This window comes from Triplophysa dalaica, chromosome 15 (genome assembly GCF_015846415.1).
Source record: "Triplophysa dalaica isolate WHDGS20190420 chromosome 15, ASM1584641v1, whole genome shotgun sequence".
Taxonomy (NCBI): domain Eukaryota; kingdom Metazoa; phylum Chordata; class Actinopteri; order Cypriniformes; family Nemacheilidae; genus Triplophysa; species Triplophysa dalaica.
The window spans coordinates 10,313,991-10,336,680 of NC_079556.1; the positions used below are offsets into that span (position 1 = coordinate 10,313,991).

General features: G+C 37.2%; 3 protein-coding genes across 7 annotated transcripts in view; 1 reads left to right on the plus strand and 2 right to left on the minus strand.

Moving 5' to 3' along the window:
- The window catches only part of pfn4 (profilin family member 4), a 34,133-nt gene extending 12,943 nt beyond the window's left edge, over positions 1 to 21,190 (minus strand). The window contains exons 1-4 of one of the 4 annotated variants that reach the window (XM_056767525.1): positions 20,900 to 21,190; positions 20,631 to 20,765; positions 20,280 to 20,385; positions 14,005 to 15,772 (exon numbers count right to left, since the gene is read on the minus strand). In XM_056767525.1, coding sequence (XP_056623503.1) covers positions 15,681 to 15,772; positions 20,280 to 20,385; positions 20,631 to 20,765; positions 20,900 to 21,016 — 450 coding nt within the window. In that variant the 5' untranslated portion in view covers positions 21,017 to 21,190 and the 3' untranslated portion in view covers positions 14,005 to 15,680. Of the gene's footprint in view, positions 1 to 14,004; positions 15,773 to 19,299; positions 20,154 to 20,279; positions 20,386 to 20,630; positions 20,766 to 20,899 lie in introns of those variants that run through there. The other 3 variants (XM_056767527.1, XM_056767526.1, XM_056767524.1) reach the window with 3 other exon arrangements.
- Positions 1,839 to 5,797, plus strand: lpin1a (lipin 1a). Its single transcript, XM_056767523.1, has 9 exons — positions 1,839 to 1,916; positions 2,005 to 2,066; positions 2,187 to 2,325; positions 2,407 to 2,550; positions 2,625 to 2,711; positions 3,214 to 3,366; positions 3,456 to 3,570; positions 3,652 to 3,755; positions 3,876 to 5,797. The coding sequence occupies exons 3-9, from the start codon at positions 2,213 to 2,215 to the stop codon at positions 4,033 to 4,035; spliced, it is 876 nt and encodes a 291-aa protein (XP_056623501.1). The 5' UTR covers positions 1,839 to 1,916; positions 2,005 to 2,066; positions 2,187 to 2,212; the 3' UTR covers positions 4,036 to 5,797.
- Positions 21,191 to 21,211: 21 nt separating the features above from the next.
- The window catches only part of itsn2b (intersectin 2b), a 31,616-nt gene continuing 30,137 nt past the window's right edge, over positions 21,212 to 22,690 (minus strand). For both annotated transcript variants that reach the window (XM_056767522.1, XM_056767521.1), the window contains 2 exons: positions 22,434 to 22,607; positions 21,212 to 22,343 (listed from right to left, as the gene is read on the minus strand). In XM_056767522.1, the coding sequence (XP_056623500.1) occupies positions 22,204 to 22,343; positions 22,434 to 22,607 (314 nt within the window). In that variant the 3' untranslated portion in view covers positions 21,212 to 22,203. The remainder of the gene's footprint in view (positions 22,344 to 22,433; positions 22,608 to 22,690) is intronic.

The following is a 22,690-nucleotide window of genomic DNA, read 5'->3' on the forward strand; positions in this document are numbered from 1 at the left end:
TCCCAACCTGGTTGTAAAGATCGGAACCAAGTATGTGAGGAATATTTGATTTACTGCACATGTAAATTTCGCACACATTGGTAAATTAACCCGTTTTTTTAGGTATTATAACTGGACCACAGCGGCTCCTATGGTACTGGCAATGCAGGTTTTTCAAATGCCCTTGCCAAAGGTAAGGACTGTATAAACAACACACACACATAGATATAGATCTTGAGTTATTCGACCAGCACTGCTGTTATGACTTTACAGTAGGGTTGTCAAGGTACCATAAACGTGTTACGATACTATACCAGCTGATGTATCTCATTACCAAGTAGTATCACAATGCTGTGCCATATAATTCAAATCTATACAGAAAAAACAGATTTATATTAAACATTTTGTATTTACTATAGAAAACTGTATTATACTTTGAACTAGATTATGTTGTCGTATTAACTGTAGTAATTGGATAAATTGTAGCAAATACTGTAGTATACCTAAATATTTACTATGATAAGACTCATCATAGTATCTATGAGTTTAAGTAGTTCACTGTAGTAAATACTAAAGTACACAAGATCATTTTACAAATTCAAATGTTGGACTAATTTAATTGATACAGCAGTCTTTATAAAGGGAAATATTAGACTTACTTTAAATGCAGAGCTAAAACGGCCAGTAGGTGTTTTAGTGAACCATTTAACCAACTCGTTCAAAACGCCAATTTGAATCATTAACTCGTCCAAGACATTCAAAACACACATTCATTTTGGAGATAAACACCACATAAAGGCAGATGTAATTGTTCAAATGAATATCAATGCGCATATGCAACATTAACTACGATACTACCGTTTCAAAAATAATGAGGCATCGCGTGTATTTTGAAGGTTTAGCATCGGAATGCTACCGTAGCACCGGTACACCTTGCAACCCTACTTTACAGTAGACTAGATTAAAGCAATATCCCTTGAACAATAGTGCTGTTGTTCTGAATTATTTAAATGATTGATAGTTTTTTTTCTAAATGTAGTCACCCTCATGTTATCCTAAATGTATAGGCTATGACTTCCTTTCTTCAGTTGAACAAACTATTTTAAATTGAAATTTCATCATGTTATCTTATATGGTGTTTAAAATGATGACGCAAAATCAGTTTTTTTGTCAACTGAAGAAAGAAAGTCTAGCATAGCGAGAGATTAAATTACAAAGAGATTTTTATATCTAGGTGAACTAATGACATTTTCTATGAGGATGGGAGTTGTGTGCCCTCTGCTGGTGGGTTACAAAACACAATAAAACGTCATTTTCCAAAATATACAAATAAAAATTGAGTCAGTGTTTACAGTATCATCCACTTGATCCGTCTCTATTTTTGGACATTTGTGATCATTGATACCTGTGTTTAATACGTAGTCTTTTCTGGTCGTATTACAATGTTGCATAGTTGAAAATAAGTAAATGTTGTAGTATTAGATGCTGTTTTCTTTCTGTATTGTTTGTTTTCTCCCTGCGAGTGTTTCATGGCTTTGTAAAGTCCCTGTGTATACTGGACCCCGGCTGTCATGGCTTACCATGGCATTTAAATTTGTCTCTTCCCTCCTCCTTGTTCTTCCTTTTTCTTTATTTATTGATCTCCCCTCATCCCAAGTATTCCTGCTTGAGTTATGTCTACTCTGCTCTTGGTTTCTTCACATACTGTTTTCCTAGCGTGTTTGGCTCGAGTCCTGTACGTCTTTTTGTTTTTGTGTTGATTAAAAAACAGCATGTTCAGTCACAGTCATCCTGTCATTCGATTTTGAGTTTTAAGTATCAGGGCCTCTGTGCGTATGCTTCAGGCTACGGTGGAGAACATCATGAAGGAGAAGATGCCCAAGAAAGGAGGACGCTGGTGGTTCTCGTGGCGGGGCAGAAACAGCAACTCCAAGTCGGTACGTTTGAATCATTGGAAATACATTTTGCTTGCAGGTTTGCAAAGAATTATGTACTCCTAAAAATGCTTATCATACTGTGTCACAGGAGTCGGTATCAGACCAGATTGAATGTGGAGATCATTCTATAGGAACAGAGTCTGTGGGCAGGTGATACCTTTAATACCTTGCTTCAGTACCTTTAAGACATACATTTTCACAGCAAATCCTCTTTAATGGGGGGATAGAAAAACTATTTGAAAGTGAACTCGCTGGTGGTGTTTCTAACAGGTTAAAGGACGACTCCTCATCCAGTGATGATGAAAGCAGTGGTGCTACGCAGAATTCTGTGCTCAACCAGCCTGAAGTCCTTCACAGCTCCGGAAGTCACTTCTACAGGAAAACTCTACGTCTGTCCTCAGATCAGCTAGTGAGCATCTCACTTTTATATTAAGCCCTTAATGTAAACGCCGATATGCGTCATAACAGATGTTCCTCTGCTTAAGGTCAGTCTGAACCTAAAAGACGGCCCAAATGATGTGGTCTTCAGTGTCACCACCCAATACCAGGGCACATGCCGCTGTGAGGGCACCATTTATCTGTGGAACTGGGATGACAAGATAGTCATTTCGGATATTGATGGCACCATCACAAGGTGAGACTACACAAACTCATTTCCGAGCTAATCGATGATAGCAATGAAGTCTGAATCTTTAATTCTATCTTTAGATCTGACACCCTGGGACACATTTTGCCTACTCTGGGGAAAGACTGGACCCATCAAGGAATTGCTCGATTATATCACAGAGTCAGCCAGTGAGTTGCTAACAACATCCTATCACATCTATCAAATATTAACTTGAACAGCATGGTGCTAGCAACACCAAGGCCATGGGTTTGATTCCAGAGGAATGGATATACTGAAGAAAATGTAGACCGAATGCACTAAATTCGGTAAGATAAATAAATGTAATCTACTATATCAGGGGTTTACAAACTGTGGGTCGCACAGTGGCATGAGGTGGGTCGTGAAAAGTCACTTGGCTTTTGAATGACACGAAAAACAGTTTAGTCCAGTTATGACTGGCAATAACAATAGCTTTGATATTTTACCACTAGATTGTTTGGTATTGCAGCTTACATTTCATTTATTCTATTTAGGGAAAATAAAAAGTTGTGGATGATGAATATGTATTTTCTCCCCATATTTCCATTTAATAATATTTTGGTGGGTCTCAAGATAAATAATGCCTGTCCAGGTGGGTCCTGGAATGAAAAGTTTGGGAATCGCTGTACTATATAACTTCTTGTCCAATAGGAATGGCTACAAGTTTATGTACTGTTCGGCTCGGGCGATTGGAATGGCTGACATGACGAGGGGTTACCTGCACTGGGTGAATGAAAGAGGCACCATGCTTCCTATGGGACCTGTCCTGCTCAGTCCCAGTAGTCTGTTCTCTGCATTTCACAGGTTTGTACACACTGTCATTGACACGTGCACTATATACGTTTTTTCACAGTATGTGTGGATACCAGTAATGATTTTCTTTATAATTTCAGGGAGGTGATTGAGAAGAAGCCAGAGAAGTTTAAAATTGAGTGTCTGACAGACATTAAAAATTTGTTCCTTCCAAACAAAGAACCCTTTTATGCTGCTTTCGGAAACAGGGCAACGGTAAGTGACATAAGTAGCAACAGTTATCGCAAATATTATTCATCCATACGTCGGTTTTTACAAAACCCCTTTTCTCTACAGGATGTTTATTCATATAAAGAGGTGGGAGTGCCTTTGAACAGAATATTCACTGTGAATCCTAAGGGAGAGCTCGTCCAGGAACACGCAAAGACCAACATATCATCGTAAGTAATGATTACCGCATTTTACAAAGTATTTGTGTAGAGTTGGATAATCTGAGAAAATGTCCATCTCTTGAGTCAACCCCTCTACTTTCTCAAGTGTCTATTATTCTTACTTTCCAGGTATGGACGTCTGTGTGAAGTTGTGGACCATGTTTTTCCTCCTCTAACCAGGGGGAACCCCACAGACTTCCCTTGTTCAGACACCTTCAGCCAGTTTACTTTCTGGAGGGATCAGATAACAGAGGTAGACAAGCGGGATCAACAGGCCGAGAGCAGTTAAAAGAGTGTAGTCAGAAAAGCTAACACGTCTAAGAATTCCTCACATACAAACTCAGCTCTGATGCTACACTGCCAGAGGTTTTACTGTACGCACAAACAACTTAGCACTTTGGAGGCCGCATACAGCCCTCTGTTCACTCATTACTTTTAACAAACATTTATCATTTCTATGCGTTTTATTGTTTTGTTTTACTGACAATAGCCTAAATTCAGTTGTGAATTATGCAGCTCATATAAGGGGAAATTGTGTGCGTTTTTTAACAAAGATACACATTTTTTTAAAGTGCCAATTCGTTATTCATACTAAACAGAAAATGTCATATACAATTGATCATTTGATTGTAAAGCTCTATGAGGGGATACAATTATTTTAGTACACAGTATAAAAATATTCTTAAGCATATAACACAACAAATTTAAGACTAACAGTAAGCCAGCACTAGTATATCTCAGGTGTAACAGAATTTACACAAGTTAGATCAACTTGAAGTGACCTTTCACAGCATTTAACAGTAATAATATTAACTCTAAAAAATTCTTTCACATCTAAATTATTCTACCACATAACAAATGTGAGCAGATATTTCTTAATTGTAAAATGTCTTTCTACCACATACATCTAAATTTTGCCAAATGTTTATTTACTAAAAGCCTATATGGCGACTTTCCATTCCTTTGTCATGTGTTTGTGTTTTATGCAAGGTACACAAATCTGACCAGCATATGTTTATAAATCATGCAAACATTGATTTTGTCAAATGAATTACACACAGAACAAAAACTCAATAAACCAACAGCAATGCAAAAGACACTCAGGTCATGAAGTATTCCCTACCTACACTACTTTCCTTCATATTTTTAATCTTATCTTAAAAATACATCATAGGAAAAATATTTTATATACATTTAAGTGATTCTTCCTTTTAACGAATCTTCAGAGGAGCATGCCATCCTAAACTTTAGGATGTTTAACATAGCAAATGTACGCTTCTCTTCTGTTGTTTGATTTAAAAGGAATTGAGTGATTGTTTTAAAATCACCGTTGTAGGTCTCTAGAACAATGTCTAATTATATAAGTGGAAAATATGCTTATGCAGGTTGCTACTCCAACCACTTTATTTAACGTATTTAACATTTAATCTATTCTCAAGTCTTCTGTGGGTTTTCCAAGGAGCATTGAACTGGAGTTGATGTGAATGCATGGATGAGGAAGGGCTTATTGTTAAAGCACTGCTTGTTATAGACTAGCTCATTTGAAGAAAACTGTGTATTTTATCATACATTGTGTAATATTATTTTGCCAGAAAATATAATGTAAGTTATATAGATGTGTGCAACATTAAAAGGCAATTTGTAATGATCGCTCAATGGTGCTGCCTGCAACACAGATTTGTTCTCCTAACATTTTGACAAAGAACCGCAACAAACAGCACTGTGAATGATCAGATTGAACTGTAGATTCATTCTGGTCTTTTGTCCTGGTCTTACACTACCTAACCACTTTACTGAGTCTAGTCCTGGGAAGCTAATAACTAGAAGTGTGGTGCAACAGTCGTTTTTGTATATATAATAATCATCCAAAATATAAAAGTGTTCCATACAGGCTGTAAGGAAGTTCTATGTTCTTTCTGTGAAAGATCTTGTTGCCAAGTTGGCAATTCAGTTTGTGTGTCATGTTTTGTGCTTAGATGTATAAACTGGTGTTGTGTGTAAATTGAAAAATGACAAACCTGTTCATTAAAATCTTACTTAATTATCTTGAAGGCATTGTTTTCTTGTTGGTCTGTAAAATAATCGTGGCTCTTACAAAAATGCACGTGCGAATTGTCACGATACAAACGTCATGTTCTTACTTTATGAAATTCAATTATGTCTGTTAATGTAAGCAGTCCGCCAAGTTGCCGAAAGTGAACAAATAACAAAGTTATTGGCTTGGGGGAAAAAAGGAGTCGACTCTGAATCACACGTCTGTCGTTCTAATTTTAGTTAGGTGTAAGTTTTGCGTCACTGTGTAATGCCTGCCTACGTTCCTTTTGCGACACTAGACCATCGGACCAATCGGATCAGAGTAGGCTGACAGAAAGGAGGGGATTAGATGGATGAATCGCCAAACCAATAATTTGAGAGTCAGTCAAGAAGTTTGGTCATTATAACTGCCTATAATGAGAAAATGTTTCTACACCTTGTGTGTATGTTAACTTGTTGTGACACAGTATTTTGTGATTTTTAAGGTCCTAGTTTGGTTTATGGAGTATGTACTCTTTAAATGGGCAGCTCGAGTATGTTCCCAACAACTATGATGAACCTCATTTCTTTTTAAGCCAAGTGGGGAAATGGGGATCCTGTAAAGAAGAGATGCACAACATTATCGGCAGGCAGATATTATCAACCGATCTTGGCTTCTTAATTAAATATCTGCATCAGCCCGATATGAACAAATGATACTACAAAAAGACTGGTTGATTTTGTGTAGGGTTTCAGACATCCAGTATGAGCGTGCAGTCTCAAAGACCTCTGCCTTGTTCACAAAGGAATATGCGTTAATATTTTACCCTCTTCAGCTGGAACATCTTTAAAAATAAACTTCGACCACGCATTGCTAATGTTGGAATCTGAAGGAAATTCAAGCAGCGACTGTGTTCTTCCACAACCAGGCACCGTCTCCACAATATTTTGCGATCTTTAATGGCATGTTTATTGCTTGCTTGCTCTATCGGGTTCCGCGCAACTTGTGTTACTTCAGTACTGTCATGCACGAAACAGTGGGCGGTGCTAGAAAGTAGCCATTGATCTTATTCTGTGGAGGCGGTGATCAACCTATCAATGATAGGTGCATTCCAGGACCTGGCGTTCGCCAAGCCTGGTGTCAATTGCAGTCGTAATTTCAGTAACAAGGGCATTTTCAGTTCCGACACTTACAGGATGTTTGCTTTAATACGATTCCCTCTTAAATAACAAAAGCTTGGGCTTAAAATTGAGGTCTTAATTCATCGCCCCTTTAAAGACGGCATCTGTCACACAGCACAAGAGTACCAAAGTTATTTTTCGTGTCTTATTGCGTTTAAACTGTAATATAAACACAGGGTTAAAAACACGGGTGTTAGGTTAAGCCGGTGTTCTATTCTGACATTTAAAAAGCCCTACATATTTTCTCCTCAACTTTTGAATTTACAAAGTATTTTTGTTCAAAGACTGTAATAAACATCAAATGCTGTTTCGCGTTGATATCCGAACACGGTTTTATAAAAATATATGCTCTGCCAGAATCATATAGTACAATCAGATCATAGGCTTCATATGGAAAACGAAACCTGTTAAAATAAGTATACAAATTATTACATTTTTGAGAAGCTAATCTCAAAGTATCTATTTCTATCTAGGCTTGTCTGAATTTATGCGGCCTACAAGATCCGACATGTGGATGACATCAAAGCACTGCTAGAGCAATTCGAAAGCAAACTGTCATGATTCTGTCTGCCTTGTCAGTTTTCTATTTCTGCGGACAGAGTCGTGACACTGTGTGGAGATACGTGGCCTTTGTTATGACCTTGCGCCACCTGTCCTCTGGTCGCGTCTGTTAGCCCTGCCCCCTTGTTTCCCGTTAATCTTGCCCTTAGTATTGATTCCCGTCACCTGTCCTATCCTTAGTTACCCTACTTAAGGCTATGACGACTTCTACTTTTAGTTTTGAAGTTGCCTGCGAGAATCAGCTCCAATTAGCGGTCAATGCTGAGCATCTGGAGTGATCATCAAGCTCCTCTTAAAAGAAAGATTTTGGGAGAAATTCCTTTTGGGGAGGGTCTTCATTTGTAGTTTGGGCGTTTGTTTTGTGTTAGACGTTTTTGAATATACATTTTTATACACAAAATCTTATTACATTCTCAACCATGCATCCAAGACTACGCACTGCCTTTATACTGACTGCTTCAGATATACTGTAGACTTTAGTTGAATATTGTTTTGCTTTGCAATTTAATGTTTAATTTTAGTCTTTTCTGTTAATAATAAAGTTTGTTTTAAGCCTGACGCTTGGTTTGCATGCGTCCCTTGTATTTGGTCCATCCCTTGATCCATGGGTCGTAACAAATTGGGGGCTCGTCCTAGTTTGAATTTAATAGTTGTTTTGAAAAAACCTAACCTTGTTAAATATGTTGTTTTGTGTCACGTACTGGTTCGTGTTGATTGATTCCCCATTACCTTGTCGACCCTGTTCCTGACCAGCTCCTGTTAATAAAAATCTTGTTTATACTAGTCTTTGTTCTTGTTATGCCTCTTTTCCTTTTTTTTTAAAAGCATTTTTTGTTAACCCTTAACTGTCTGCATCTGGGTTCTATACACAACCGTGACAGAAGAAACCATCCAGACATTAACCCAGCAGCCAGGATGAAGGACACTGCGCGATCTTCCCTGTGGTCCCGCCCTGCCCATCGACTTTTTGGGCTCTGTCAGGGGGATCGCTGGATTCACAGCGTTTTCCAGGACTTCGCGGTTGCAGCAGCGGATTTTCAGCAGCTGTACCCCACTGAGCCCCTCAAGCTGGCAGCGGTTGAGATGCTGAGTCGCCTGGGGATCGGAGACATGGTCAGGAATGTGGTCAACCGGGACGACCTCTGGCCTTCCGTCTCAACTTGGGCCTTTTCCCTGCTGGCCACCATCCCGGAAAACAGCGTACTGGCCACCGTGTCGCTGGCGGACTCTGTTCTTTCCACTACAAGCTCCGCTGCTCCGGCCGCAGTGGCGGTTCCCAGTTCCCTGTCCGGCCGAAGCGGCGGTTCCCAGTTCCTGTCCGACGGATTTTCCCCAGCCTACCCCTTCCCGTCATGTCCCTCCCACACCTTTTCACTCTATGGGCTGTTAATGGAGGAACAGGAAGCTCACAGATTGCATAAAAATATGTTCATTTGTGTTCTGAAAAAAAACTCTGGTTTGAAACGATTTGAGTTAATTGCCTATCAGTTGAATTTTTTGTTCCACGGTTCAGTTTTTCACATGTTTTCAGCATCACAGCACAAGGTGAATCACTGCTTTTCATTTCTAGTAATTGGTTTTCTCTTTAAACCATATAGTTTCACGTCAGTTATGCATGCGAGTATCCACTGCAGAGGGGGGTTGTGGTTTTATGAAACCTTCCGGTCTTGTGCTCTACTTGTTCCTGCTTCAACAGTTACCCTCAAAATGCTCTTTATGATGAATAAACAGAATACGACAAGATGGTGTGCACAAACAACTTAATTCTCTACGATTTCTCGTGTGTTCAGTGTTGATAATGGTACAGGTTTTACTAGTTGTATAATCATTCATGTAGGCTCATGTAAGGGTTACCACTTTTAATACTGATTGCATTAATTGAAGATGATTGAAGAATTTCAACTCCATAATGTCACAAAAAATGACATTTGTGACCCTGGGCGACAAAACCAGTCTAATGGGTAAATTTTCGAAAATTGAGGTTTTTGCATAATCTGAGAGATGAATAAATAAGATTTCTATTGATGTATGAGTTGCTAGAATAGGATATCTGGCTGAGATACAACCATTTTAAACTCTGGAATCTGAGAGTGCAAAATAATCTCAATATAGAGAAAATTGCCTTTGAAGTTATTAATCAGGGGCACTGTGACAGGCCATCCACTCACAATAATAACGTTTTTATATATTTGAAGTAGAAAATTTACAAAATATCTTCATCTAACATGATCTTTACTTTATATTCTAATGATTTTTGCCATAAAAGAAAAATTTATAATTTTGACCCATACACTGTATTTTTGTCTTTTACCAAGATGTTCCCGTGCTACTTAAGACTGGTTTGGGGTCCAGGGTCACATTTGTTTTTTGGTTTTAAAATTAACTTTCCTGGATTATATATCTGAAACAAAAATAAGATTCTGTATTATAACTTTGGTATTGATAACAGTTTAACATTCCAATAGCCTACCTTTGGGGTCTTTGCAATTATATTCCAGTATCATCATGCCTCGATGTTTTAGGGCATAGAGATGCGGTTCTGTGTCATATAATTTGACGTTAAAATAACTGCTGTTTGTTATTGAAATAGCTTTTTTTAACGTTTTAAATAACATTCTGTTCTTTCAACAACGGAGCTTTCACAAATTCAAATTTGAGATCTTCCATGGCTCAAGAAAGAGTGACTGGACTTGCACTAATTAGTATTAATGACAAAATTGCCTATCAGATATCAGGAAACACAAATTCTCAGGAGGAAAGTGGAATATTTAGTTGGAATGTAAAGTAGAGTTAGTTTGTCCAAAATAAAGTGTCTATTTTTTAAAACTATTTTCATTTTTCATCATGACTGTATTCATTTTTCATATAAGAAGATCCTGTATGTATTTGATTTTATTTGTAGTCGATTGGTATTCAGCTTTATATTTTATTCTTGAACCACCTTTTTACAGATCTATCCGATCTGTTCATTTTGTCATTTAATGTACTGTTGTCAATTTTGTCCATTTTTAATCATATCAATTTTTTTTTTATCTTAAGTAATTTTTATTGTAGTTGATAGAAATTGCACTATTTGAATGTTGTGAAAGTGCAAATGATCACCTGACCACTCCTGTGGGTTTACTTCTGTTACAATTAAAATCCGTAGAAGGGTGAAAACATTGGTACTACATTCCAAACCATGTAAACCGAGCCATGGGCAGACGCCATTTTTATTTGTCCCGTTCCTGCCATTAGAGTATGGAAGCATAGGTGGTGCAAAATTCAATTTGCAATGTAATATGCAAAATGGCAATGCAGTGTGTAAATTGACAATGCAATTGTGTATCTAAATAAACATTTCAAATAACGTATGTGCAACATTAGGTTCAAAATGAAAATAAAAATTCAATTATATCAATTACATTTGTAAGTTCCTACACTAGTTTTAATGTTATTTAAATTGATATTTTTAACGCTATTTAAGTTGCAAAATGAAAATGAAAATGCATTCCCTGGATTGATTATATATGTTTAAGATAGTCAAGCAAAACTGTAGCAAAAAGAAAATTCTAATGTAATTTTCCCTTAATGCATTAACATTAACAGGTTGAACATTTGGGATTGTATTTTCATTTACACCAATGAAAGTGGTGCAAAATTCAATGTGGACTTGAAAATGCATTTCGAGCTGACCACGCCCTCACCCCGGAACAGCGTCATTGTGTTAAGGCGGAGCCAGCATCGCTAGTTACAAGCATGGATGTGCGCCTGCAAAGCTGATAAAAACATGAAATTGCATTCACACGAATTGGAGCACAAAGAAAAAATTACTTGGGTGTTTTTTTAAGATAAGTACGTCTCTGTAGACGATAGAACTAGTAGCTACATTTCTAGAATTTCTCTCTTTTCAAGCAGTGAGCTCGCCTGTTGAATGTCTCATAATCACTTGACTTTCTCATAAGCGTTTTCATCATGAACACGTTCAGTATTTTGATTACTGTCTTTTGTGTCACAATATCTTCATACAATTGTTCAGAAATGGTCGTTTTGTGAGACCACTGTTCAGTAACTGTACAGTACAATCACAAACGCGATACATCCACGTGAAATACACCTCTGTACTGTTCCTTCATGCTGGAGGCAGTGTAAGGGGAGAGATTATGCACAAATACACATAAACATTGCCAAAGTGGAGATCTGCCCTTACGAAAATTAACCTTGGTTTCTAATTCATCCGGATGCTGCAGTTTAGACTGTGACAGATCCACTGAATAACTTGATTCCTGAAGTTAAAGTCTTATTTTGCACCACATATGCTTCCATATAGAAGGCGCTACCCAACTGTATAATTGAGGAGGGGAGTCTTACGAACTATTTTAACATGGGGAGTTAGTCAATTTTATTTTCATGTGGATTATTGTGGTTGATTCACAAAATAATCTCAATATATTTGCATATTACGATGTTTCATTTGTATGTATGGCAATGTGAAGTTTTTCACGCTCATTTTGCCAACTCCTATGCCTGACACAATGGTTTAGACCATGGGAGGGGCTAGAGCTATTAAAATGGCTTTATTAATACCAATAATTGGACCTTAAAATAAAGTGTGACCGAAATTACTAATGAATTTGAGCAATTTTAAAGGGTGGAATTGATCACTTAGGCTATAATATTTTTTAGCAGAAACACCTATCCAAATATTGAAGCAGCACATACATAGACTACCTACAATTATTTTAAATATCCCATTTAAAAAAAAACATATTGAAAGTTGCAGTTTACTAGTTTACTTTCTTTTTTATTAAATATTGTTTATTAATGTATTTCATGTAATGCATTAATACTATGTGTCTGATTTAACCATAATAAACAAATCATATTACATTGGAATGTTAATTGTACAGATTACAATGTGTGACCCAGTTCGTGAAAACCAGGCCAAGTGTCAAAATCTAATTACATACACAAAACAATGACTTCAGATGGGTTTTCACAGACTGCGTCACATTTAACAAATAACAATTAGTCTGAATATTGTTGATAATCACACCGTCATTGCCATGCCTGCTTCGGCAGAGGCTGGGATACGAAGAACTGTACTGAAATGAACATCATGATCACCTCTAATTAAGTGCTCATTGGTGTATATATTAAATCAACTTTATATTCAAAGCAAGACTTTAAAAATCATCTTAAATCCTAACGGTGACAAATGGAGGAAATTCTCCATCTCAGGTTGTGCGTTTTGCTTCCTGTTTTTAAAAACAACTCTGAAACAGCTCATATCTTTCTAAGGAAACGCTGATGTAAGTACAGATGAATCTGTTTTCTGTCAATGACTTACTGTGTGCAAGCTTTTTAACTGATTCATAACATTACGTAATCATTTCATTATCATTAAGTTATTTGTGCGGTTTTTAAGCACACTTGGTTGATTAGTGGCGATTTTATTATGAAAGTTTAAGAAAATATTTTTTTGTTTACAAGATATTTTTCAAAGATATAAATTCATGACGCATCAACTAAAAGTGCTGAAATTAACTTTTTTTAATCGGTTCTATAATGATCGTATCCGGCCACTATCAAATTCCCTTTTGCGTTAGTTTCTAGGCACTTGTCATTCTTCTCACCAAATCAGAACATCATGGCTGTTAAGATTTAAACTAGGCCTATAAAACATAATTTGGTTACGCACAAAATGATCATAACAAACATAATTATGTTCACTTGCATTTAAACACAAATATCCAAAGACATGTAAGGAAGATCCCAAAATATTAACTCCTAGCAAGGCAAATGACAGCCGTATAAAAAAGTAACATTAACTAGTCAGCCACTAGCAAATTAAACAGACATTAGCCTACGTTCTCCATTGAAGGCAATATCCACTCTGACATTTGTGAAATTTATAATTCCATTGATGTTTGTCGATTCGGACATTTTTCGGGAAGATAATCCCGAAAGGGAGAAGGGATACTCCCTGAAAAATTTGTTTCCTCTGGAAAGTTATTGTTATGCGCAATTAGCTTACAATAGCTTCACCTCCTCAGCAAAGTGACAACCCGACGTGCACCTGGCATCAACAAAAGTAGCCGTCAATCCAACTTTCTCCTTCTTGTTTAATGACAAATACATCCTCAGGAGCATTATTGCCACCTATTCCAGGCTCCTGGATGTCACAATAAACTTACTTAGGCGATGAGTCTGAATTTTGAAATCAATCGGCCTGTGTTTGCATCCACAATTTGCAAACCACGTTAGATCAAATGATCTAACAGAACAAGCCTTAATTGCCAACTCAATAAAATGATGGATGCAACCGCTTTTATGATTATAGATTTTTATTTCATAATCAGTAAATATAACAGAAATTATAAGTTTAATTAGTGTCCTGTCATATTTGTTCAATAATAATTATCTGCTTTCAACTGTCACAGTACATCTTAACAATCAGTTTTTGGTTTCACAGATAGCTATGAGCCAGAATAAGAAAAACTTTATGGTTAAAGGAGCATTGCGATAAAAATAATTTTTCCATTCCCAACGAGCAAACATCAATAAAATTATTAAAGTTATTTAAAACAATTGACATGTAGTAAGAAACACAAGAAGAAAGCTGGATGAACACATTTAGTTTGTAGATACTGCACTTTGCAAAAGTGGTTTAGTCTTGTTTTGACATCCAAAGGCAGAGTGCAGCATTTTGGTGGTCAAAGGTCACATCAATGTCATGGATTTTATCTATAAAAAAATCTTCCTAATAATGCATTACATAAATGCATTATCACTAATCTACCCACAACACGTTTGACTGGCTGGTGTAAAAACTTTAAAGGCATTCTCCTTAGTTTCAGTTGCGTAGTTGCTGCACTTTGCCTTTGTAGGGCAGAATTCCACTTGCACATTCAGACCCCATACAACTTTAAAATAGTCAAGGTGCAGTTTTGTGTGAAACTAATCCTTTACAATCAGTATAGGTGCCCATAAAGATCTAATAGTGTAATATTGTCCTCTGCAATATAAACAAAACATTACTATCTTCATCATTGTTTCTTTAAGTCTAATGGAACATTTTCCCTTCAGGAATTCAGCCTGTTTTAAAAACACTCAAACTTGTTTTAATTGGAGGCCATGATGTTGGAAAAAACTCCATTGGCAATGAAATCTATAAGAAAAAGTTTTTTTCTTCCTGGATATGTGGTAAAAATCGAGACATCAAGGTGACTCGTACAGTTTTAGGAAGAGAGATACAGTTGACTCGGACACCAGGCTGGAAGGAATACTTCAATGATCCAAAGAAAACCAAAAGGAAAATTTCGCAATGAGTGCAGTCCTTATACGATACTAAACCTGATGCTGTCCTCTTGGCTATTAAAGTGAAGTCTGAAATGCCAGCTTCGACCATCGTCACACTAGAGGATTTTCTGTCGGTTCAGCTGTGGAGTCACACTATTGTGGTATTCACAAATGAGAAAAAACTAAGAGGTTCTTCTATTGAGGATTATATCAAATGTAATAATCTTAAATCTTTGATTGATAAATGTGGAAAAATATATTTTGTCCTTGAAAAAAATGACAAGCAGATTATTGAGACTATTGAAGACTTTATTGTCAGCAAGTCTTCAACAGGTTGTTTTAAACCTAATGGTCCAATAAAAAAAAAACAAAGCATTACTGTCAGACCTGACAGATCTTGTTAGGAGGATTAGATCTAAAATCAATTCTATCAGAGACTTCAAGCAAAAGTTGCAGTTAAATCCAAGAAAACAAAAAGACCTAAAAAGCCTACTTGCTTCAAAGGACGAACAGATAAAGAGACTAGAAGAAATTGTTATAGAAAAAGAGGAAAGAATAAAGAGGCTAAGCACTCGAAATACTCAAAGAACAATTACAGAACTGGAAGAAACAATTCATTTAAAAAACAAGGAGCTGAGGGAAAAGGATGAAAAGATTAAGGAACTGAGAAAACACAATGAAATGTTGCAAGACTTGAAAACACATAAGGAGGATAATGCACATGTGGTCTATCGTTGTGAACTTGCTCAATATGCCAAAACTGTGAAGTCAAGAAGACAGGCCGTAATACAGTTACATGAACTTCCTTCTAAAGGTAAGTATGATAAGAGTTCATTTATCATTTTTGAATATTTCTCTCACAATTTGTACAAATGTATAAGTCAGTAATACATGACTTCAGAACATCTGATCAAATTCCCACAGACTCAGCTCTACACAACTGGAGTACCACTCTCCTTCAGATCTTGAACAAGCTGTCTGGTGATGACCTGGAGAATATGAAATTCCACATATACTGGAATGATGAAGACAAAATAAACAGGGGCTCCATAGAGAAAGCAAATAGAGTTCAACTAGCAGACCTAATGCTAAGAGAATGGGGTAAACGACAGTCAGTCCTGAAAACACGAGACCTTTTAAAGAAAATCCCCCGTAATGACGAGGATATGATAAAGCTGTTGACACCAGCCTTGAAGGAAATTTCTGAGACATGGTGATATAACAGGGGGGCACGGTGGCTTAGTGGTTAGCACGTTCGCCTCACACCTCCAGGGTTGGGGGTTCGATTCCCGCTTCCGACTTGTGTGTGTGTGAGTTTGCATGTTCTCCCCGTGCCTTGGGGGTTTCCTCCCCTGTTCCAAAGACATGCATGGTAGGTTGATTGGCATCTCTGGAAAAATTTGTCCGTAGGGTGTGAGTGCGTGAGTGAATGAATGAGTGAGTGTGTGTGCCCTGCGATGGGTTGGCACTCCATCCAGGGTGTATCCTGCCTTGATGCCCGATGACTCCTGAGATAGGCGCAGGCTCCCCGTGACCCGAGGTAGTTCGGATAAGCGGTAGAAAATGGAATGGTAATATAACATGGCATCCTTTCGGCGATATGAATCAACGATTGTCAAAATGTGCTTTCCAATGGGGCGAATAAAGTCTGGTTTGGCGTTGGTGTCACACGAACCACTGCAGTCTGCTCCGGTTCAGAGACCAGATTTCACCGAGCAGATCATTCGAGTCAATCCAGATAACAAAACCTACTGAAGCAGTGAATTCTACACAGAATGGTATTTTTAAGAAATATGTGGGGAGAGACTGTCAGAAAAATGCAGCTTTATCAAGCTCAACATCTGCCTAAAACAGCCGGAAGGAGCTGCTCGATACGTCTAACCTTGTACTTGTGTTTTAAAGGAAATTACATAAACACATCGAAAAATGCTGGAAATTTCAAGGCTCTTCAAAGGTTGATGATATTTTCAAAATAATAATAGCACAAAATAATAATAGCACAAACATTATACATTTTCTATAAAAATATCCTTAAATGTTTTAAGGACAATTGCTGCACATCTGTTCATGGGATGTGATGTCATGAGGATTATCAGGGAAAACCGGCACTGGTTCACACTATCTTTATGTCCTTTATGTTAAGAGTTCAACATTTGTCATCTGGTTTTGTTATATTTTCATCACATTAAAGCTTTTTTATTTTTCTTTCGGTATTGAAAATGTACCTTTTTTGATTTGCATGTATTGTTCCTTGTATATACTGTTCTTGTGTCTCAGATCCTTAAAATACTATACAAAAATATGAACCGTTACTGTTATTGTTAAACTCTAGTTTCCTTTTGTGAACTCTAGGTTTCTTTCTGTGCTTGGATCGCTCTTCATTAATCAAATCAAATTAATAATTGGATTGAAAGTAGTGATAGAATGTTCTCAGCAGAGCTCTTGGAGCGAAAGACACAGAGGCGTATCAAGCTTGTTTTTCCTCAAAAGAAGCATGCTACAGTATGTAGAGTACAGAAGAGCACACAAGAAGGAAACATCTGTAAGCAATCATATGTCTAGGTTTCATCTTATAACTAAATAAGGTCATAAATGACAGCCGTACTGTATGTCTTATTTACCAATAAAAATGCTCTAAAGGGATAGATCATACTCTTGCATGTATTCATTAGTGCGGGGAACTAAATAATCTAACAGTGACCATTTTTCTTTTCATTATGTGAAAATGACTTTCAAATTTATACAACCGACATTTTCAAAAGTGAATTGTACATAGTCTACCCGTTTAGCATTTAATTTGTGTTTAAGTATGCCAATTTATGATTTGTTTTGATACCATTTTGTATTACATTGTTTAAATTAAATAAAAAACCTTTATCACTGCTGTTTTCAAAATATTTAAATCTAAATTGTAGTTCTGCTTTGAATTATATTGTGCTGCAGGTGTTACTGTGCATTCGGACAACTGGCGTCTGTGTTGCTGTGTGTCTCTTACTACAAGGTCGTTACTGTGCGTCCAGATGTGTCGATAGTCTCTTGTTACTAGGTTGTTAGAAGGCGTTTCAAGCTAGTAACATTTTTAAACAAACCCTGCAGTATCTGACGAGAGACGGATGACGTGAGCTTCGCTGCTTTCCACCTATTGGTAGTCGACCACGAAAGTCGCTCATTATTTGCATGATGATGAGCAAATCTCAACTTTGTCGCATCGCTAGACACGCCCCCTTCCTGTCCCCTGAGTAGACTTGAGATGTTCCTGTGGTCCAACACCCATCCACACCAATAAGGATTTATTTATAAAAACACAAAACAAAGACCCACGTGGGGGTAAAGCACTAATCACAGGTAAACAGAAACGAACACTAACTAAACACTAGACTAACAAAACACTAGACATAAACTAGACTAAACAATTACTAGACTTACGTATTCACAGCAAACATGAACAGGAGCACAGCGGTACACAATTTCACAGAATAAAATGCACGAGCACAAGACAATGAACACAAGGGCTATTTAAAGGGGAGGAAATCAAGAAGGGACAGGTGCTGGGCATGAACTAATGAACAATCAAACTAAAGAGACGAAAGTGCAGGAACAGAGACGAAACCATAGAGAGCATATGGAAGACCGGAGGGGTCAAAATGTCTCTCTCCACATAAAACAAGAGATCCTGCCATGATTCTGCCACAAGACCAAGAAAGACATGACATGATGAGGCAGAGTCACGACACTCCGCAATGAAGTCACCACCCCTTTGTGTTTGGGGGTGACAGAGTCAGTACTGTAAGCCAAGATGCAGACAGGATTTTGTAGTCCTTATTTTCAGTGTCCTTAATAAATTATAATAAAGGCACTTTTATGAACTGCCCTTCAGAATGTTAAAGCAGAGACTCATCTTGCCATCAATGTGGCTACAAGATTGGTTTGCATCCATAGACCTGAAAGACGTGTACTTTCTTGAGTCAGTCCTCCTTCAACACAGACATACGGTTTGCTTCGAGGGGCGAGTCTATTAGAACAAGGTTCTCCCATTCGGTCTGGCCCTGACCACCCGCATCTTCATGAAGATTGCGGAGACTGCTCTAAGGGTCAGGGCATTGTCATCATCATCATCACTTATCTTAGCAACTGACTAATATTAGGGCACTCGAGATGTGTTATGCAAACACAGGGCCATTCCCTCCTTCACTTAGACCCTCTGGGCCTACGGGTCAACGTCCGCACGCAAAGCATCTCTTTTTTCAGAATGGAGCTGAAATGATGGCATGATTTACGCCAGAGAAAGCTCAGCCAATGTTGGACTGTCTGAATATTATCAGACAAAAGACATCGGTTTCACTGAAATTCTTTCAGAGTCTCCTGGGGCATATGGCATCCGCAGTGTCGGATACATTCCTTTTTTTTTTTATTTTCAATTTATGCATTATTTTAGGTTAAAACAGAGACCAGGCTTTAAATATATATATATATATATATATATATATATATATTAGAGCCTCCTGGTAGTAAAAAAGCAAAAACGTGTGTAGTGGCATGTGTAATGGAGTAACCAGGTTCCAGTATAGCCCTCTTTAGTGTAGTTTGTGAATTCCCTAGTTGTTCAGATATTACTTAGGATTTGTGGATTTGAAATCATGTAACTTTTATCAGGAAAATGTATGTAATACATTTTTGTTCAAAATATTTATTATTTTGAGAGAATTTGAAGAAAATTGTAATTTTTGAAATTAATATGTACGATATAATTATTATCCATTCTCCTCCCCATTGAAAATATTACAAATTTTACATAGATTTCTATTTATTTTGTCAAATATGTTTTAAATATAATTTTTCAATTAATGCATTATTTCAGGTTAAAACAGATACCAGGCTGTGAAGTCTTTGAAAAGCAGATTAGTGCCATCTGGTTGTAAAAAAAGTAAAAACGAGTAATGGCATGGTGCAAATTCTAGGTTTGTGTGTGTGTGTGCGAGCATGTGTGTGTCAGAGAGAGAGACTCGCTTGTAAATTTATTTCATTCATTGAGTTTTATTTAACATATTTTCAAAATGTGCGCAATTGCAGCCATACCAGTTCAATTTTTTGAGTGTGTATGTTTTTGTGTCTGTGTGTGACATTGATATTTTAGAGTGTCGTCCCATGATACCTGTGCACTCTTTATCTGCAAAGTAGCTGAATTGCAGTTTGTACCACCAAAATATTCTCTGAATTGTCAAACTTTCTCATTTTTCCCATTAATTTCCTATATGGGTCATTTTTGACCACGAATAAGCCAAGTGTGCATATTAAATGCAACAATTATGATGAACATTCATCACTTCAGATATGACGAACCTCATTCATCCTTTGCGCGTAGATACTCAGCTAAAATAAATGATAATAAACATCACCAAACTGTGTTCATTTATTGGAGAAAATGTCATTTAAATCATAACTTGTTTATAAAACCAACTCATGTGGTTAAGAAAAACTTTGAACATATTAACCTACCTAGTTTCTCCACTGCTTCCACACAGATACTGGGATACATGTTCTGTGAGTATGTAGCAACTATCACAAACAGTGCTGTTCTCACCAATATCAAACCACGTCCTTCCTACACAGAGATGACAGGCTTTGTAATCAGTCACAACTATACAATTAACGTGTTTCATTTCAAATTTTAAGAGATTTGTGTGGATTTACACATTTAACGTGTTAGATAAGGTGTGCTCACTCGCACCTACTGAGGTAAATCTAGTTCACTCACTTTTCATTTGGAGTATATGGATTCACTCACACGTTTTGAGTATATTAAGTAAGTTTATTCAAACACTGAGCATATCAGGTCGATTTACTCACATATTTGGAGTATATTGAGTGTTTATCAGCCCGTACACAGGTGTAGAGTTTGCTTTTAAAGTGAAGTCCTCTCTGTCTGGTTACAGTCACGTGATCAAAAGCGTCAACAAACACCTCCGCTTGTTCTGGACGGATCTGTTAAATCCATTACAGCGTAGATTCCTGTTTATTGTTTTCGCGTAAATAGCCTTGCAAAACTAAAACAATTCATAGAAATATAAACACAGTAAAAATATAGCTGTTTATTGGAAGTGTTTCAGTAAACTTACCGAAAAGTTTTCGGACGCAGCCGTTACTTCAACACTTTTAGCCACGATCATCGCCGCACACTCCACATGTTTCGTGTCCAAAAGACATTTTTGTAGTAAATGTGGAAATGGGTTCATTGTTATATGGAAAAGAAGGTGTGAGATGTCGCGCTTTTACAAATTGTTCAGTTGCCCTTAACAACCATAAGCAGCAAAGGATTTACTCATTAATATTAATTACATGAGCGGTCCCCATTGGTGTCCGCGCTAATTAATATACATGAGTTGATGGTGACGTAAGACAGGCCAATGACGTTGAAAATAACACATCTATATTTACAACAGTTCATATTTTATTTGCATTAGAATTATTTTTGCATATTTGTGCACACGTGAAGGCGTTTCTTATACATTATCACAAATATTGCTTAGTTATTGCTACATCTTTAAACGAATAAACAATTGCAGAAATGGCAAAACTGAAAAAATACAGAACATTTAACAAACTTTATTACATGTATATTTCAAACTAAAACTTACAAAAACCTAAAGACGACCTAAAGACACTCAGTCTCCGGAGTAAACGTCCATACTGTTACAGCTCAATAATACAATTTACAATAATAAGACCTTCTCCGAATGCTCCATGGCAATCCAGAAATATCGGGCAACTTAAAATGTGCAGATAGTCCACGGCGCATAAATTAACATAAATAAAACTCAGTCAAGTACACAAAATCAACAGTGATTAGACCTAACAAATCACCCCTTGTTAATCACCTCATTTGTACCTTTATGAATAAAACAACAGCAAGCTCAGCAGAAAATAAGTTCCTTGCATGTCAGACTGCACGGGCTTCAGAAAGATTTTGAAAGAGGATAAAATGACAGGTGCAAATTAATTCTGTAATTGTGAAGAATTGGCAGATAAGGCCGATAGGACAAAAGTCTCCACCGTTTCAGTGTTCCTGGTGAGATTATTCAAGTTTAAAACGTCACTTCAAATCAAGGCAAGTTACGAGTTTAGAAATATAGATTTCAGTACAGCAATATACAGTACATTTAAACAACAGTGTTCCTGAGATATCTTTACATCCAGTGGTTAATCAGGCAATAAAACTCTCAGGAATTTTCCCAAAAGTTCCTTTTTCCTTCCCTTGTCACTTCATCAAAACACAAAAACTTGGCAAAGTTGTGAACGCTATCTCCTCTTTCCACGCCTCACACATTCAGTAGTGCTTTCCACAGTAGTTGAGAGCATTAAGCCAAGAGCAAGCGTAGATCTCATGGGTTTGCGGTTGAGGTGCAGTTATAAAGGGAGGATGTCAAAACAGCTGTAGGTCAAGGCGAACCCACACTTCCCCTGTGGGAACTTCATGAAGCAGCAGCCTCCTGGTGGATGAACCTTTATTCTCCAACTCTTTCTTAATAGTGGCCACGGGAACCTCAGTGCGTCCTAAGAACTCTACGGAGGGAGAAGAAATCACATAAAGCCTTTATTTTGGCTATGGTGTAGAATAGTCGTCCTAAATTGCTGTTGGTATGGTATACTAACCATCTGGTGAAAACTGTTCCCTCTCGAAAATTGTTATGCAGAGGACATCTTGATACACATCTTTAATGTGAAACTGACAGTTGAAGTTCCATTTGGGGTTGACTGTGTCATTGATGGTCCTGGAAGTGTAACACTGAGAGCCCATGGTCACCTCGCAGAATGGATTACACTTTCCTACAAGAAAAAGAAACAAACCGTAAAACCACAGAAGTGGTGTAGATTACAGACCTTTAGGAAGAAAAATTGATCTTTTAAAT

Excerpts from the sequence above, each read along its gene's own strand:
- lpin1a (XM_056767523.1), top strand. The coding sequence starts at position 2,213 with ATGATGAAAGCAGTGGTGCTACGCAGAATTCTGTGCTCAACCAGCCTG. Across the intron at positions 2,551-2,624 it reads ATTGATGGCACCATCACAAG|ATCTGACACCCTGGGACACA; the intron begins GTGAGACTACAC and ends TTCTATCTTTAG. Across the intron at positions 2,712-3,213 it reads TTATATCACAGAGTCAGCCA|GAATGGCTACAAGTTTATGT; the intron begins GTGAGTTGCTAA and ends CTTGTCCAATAG.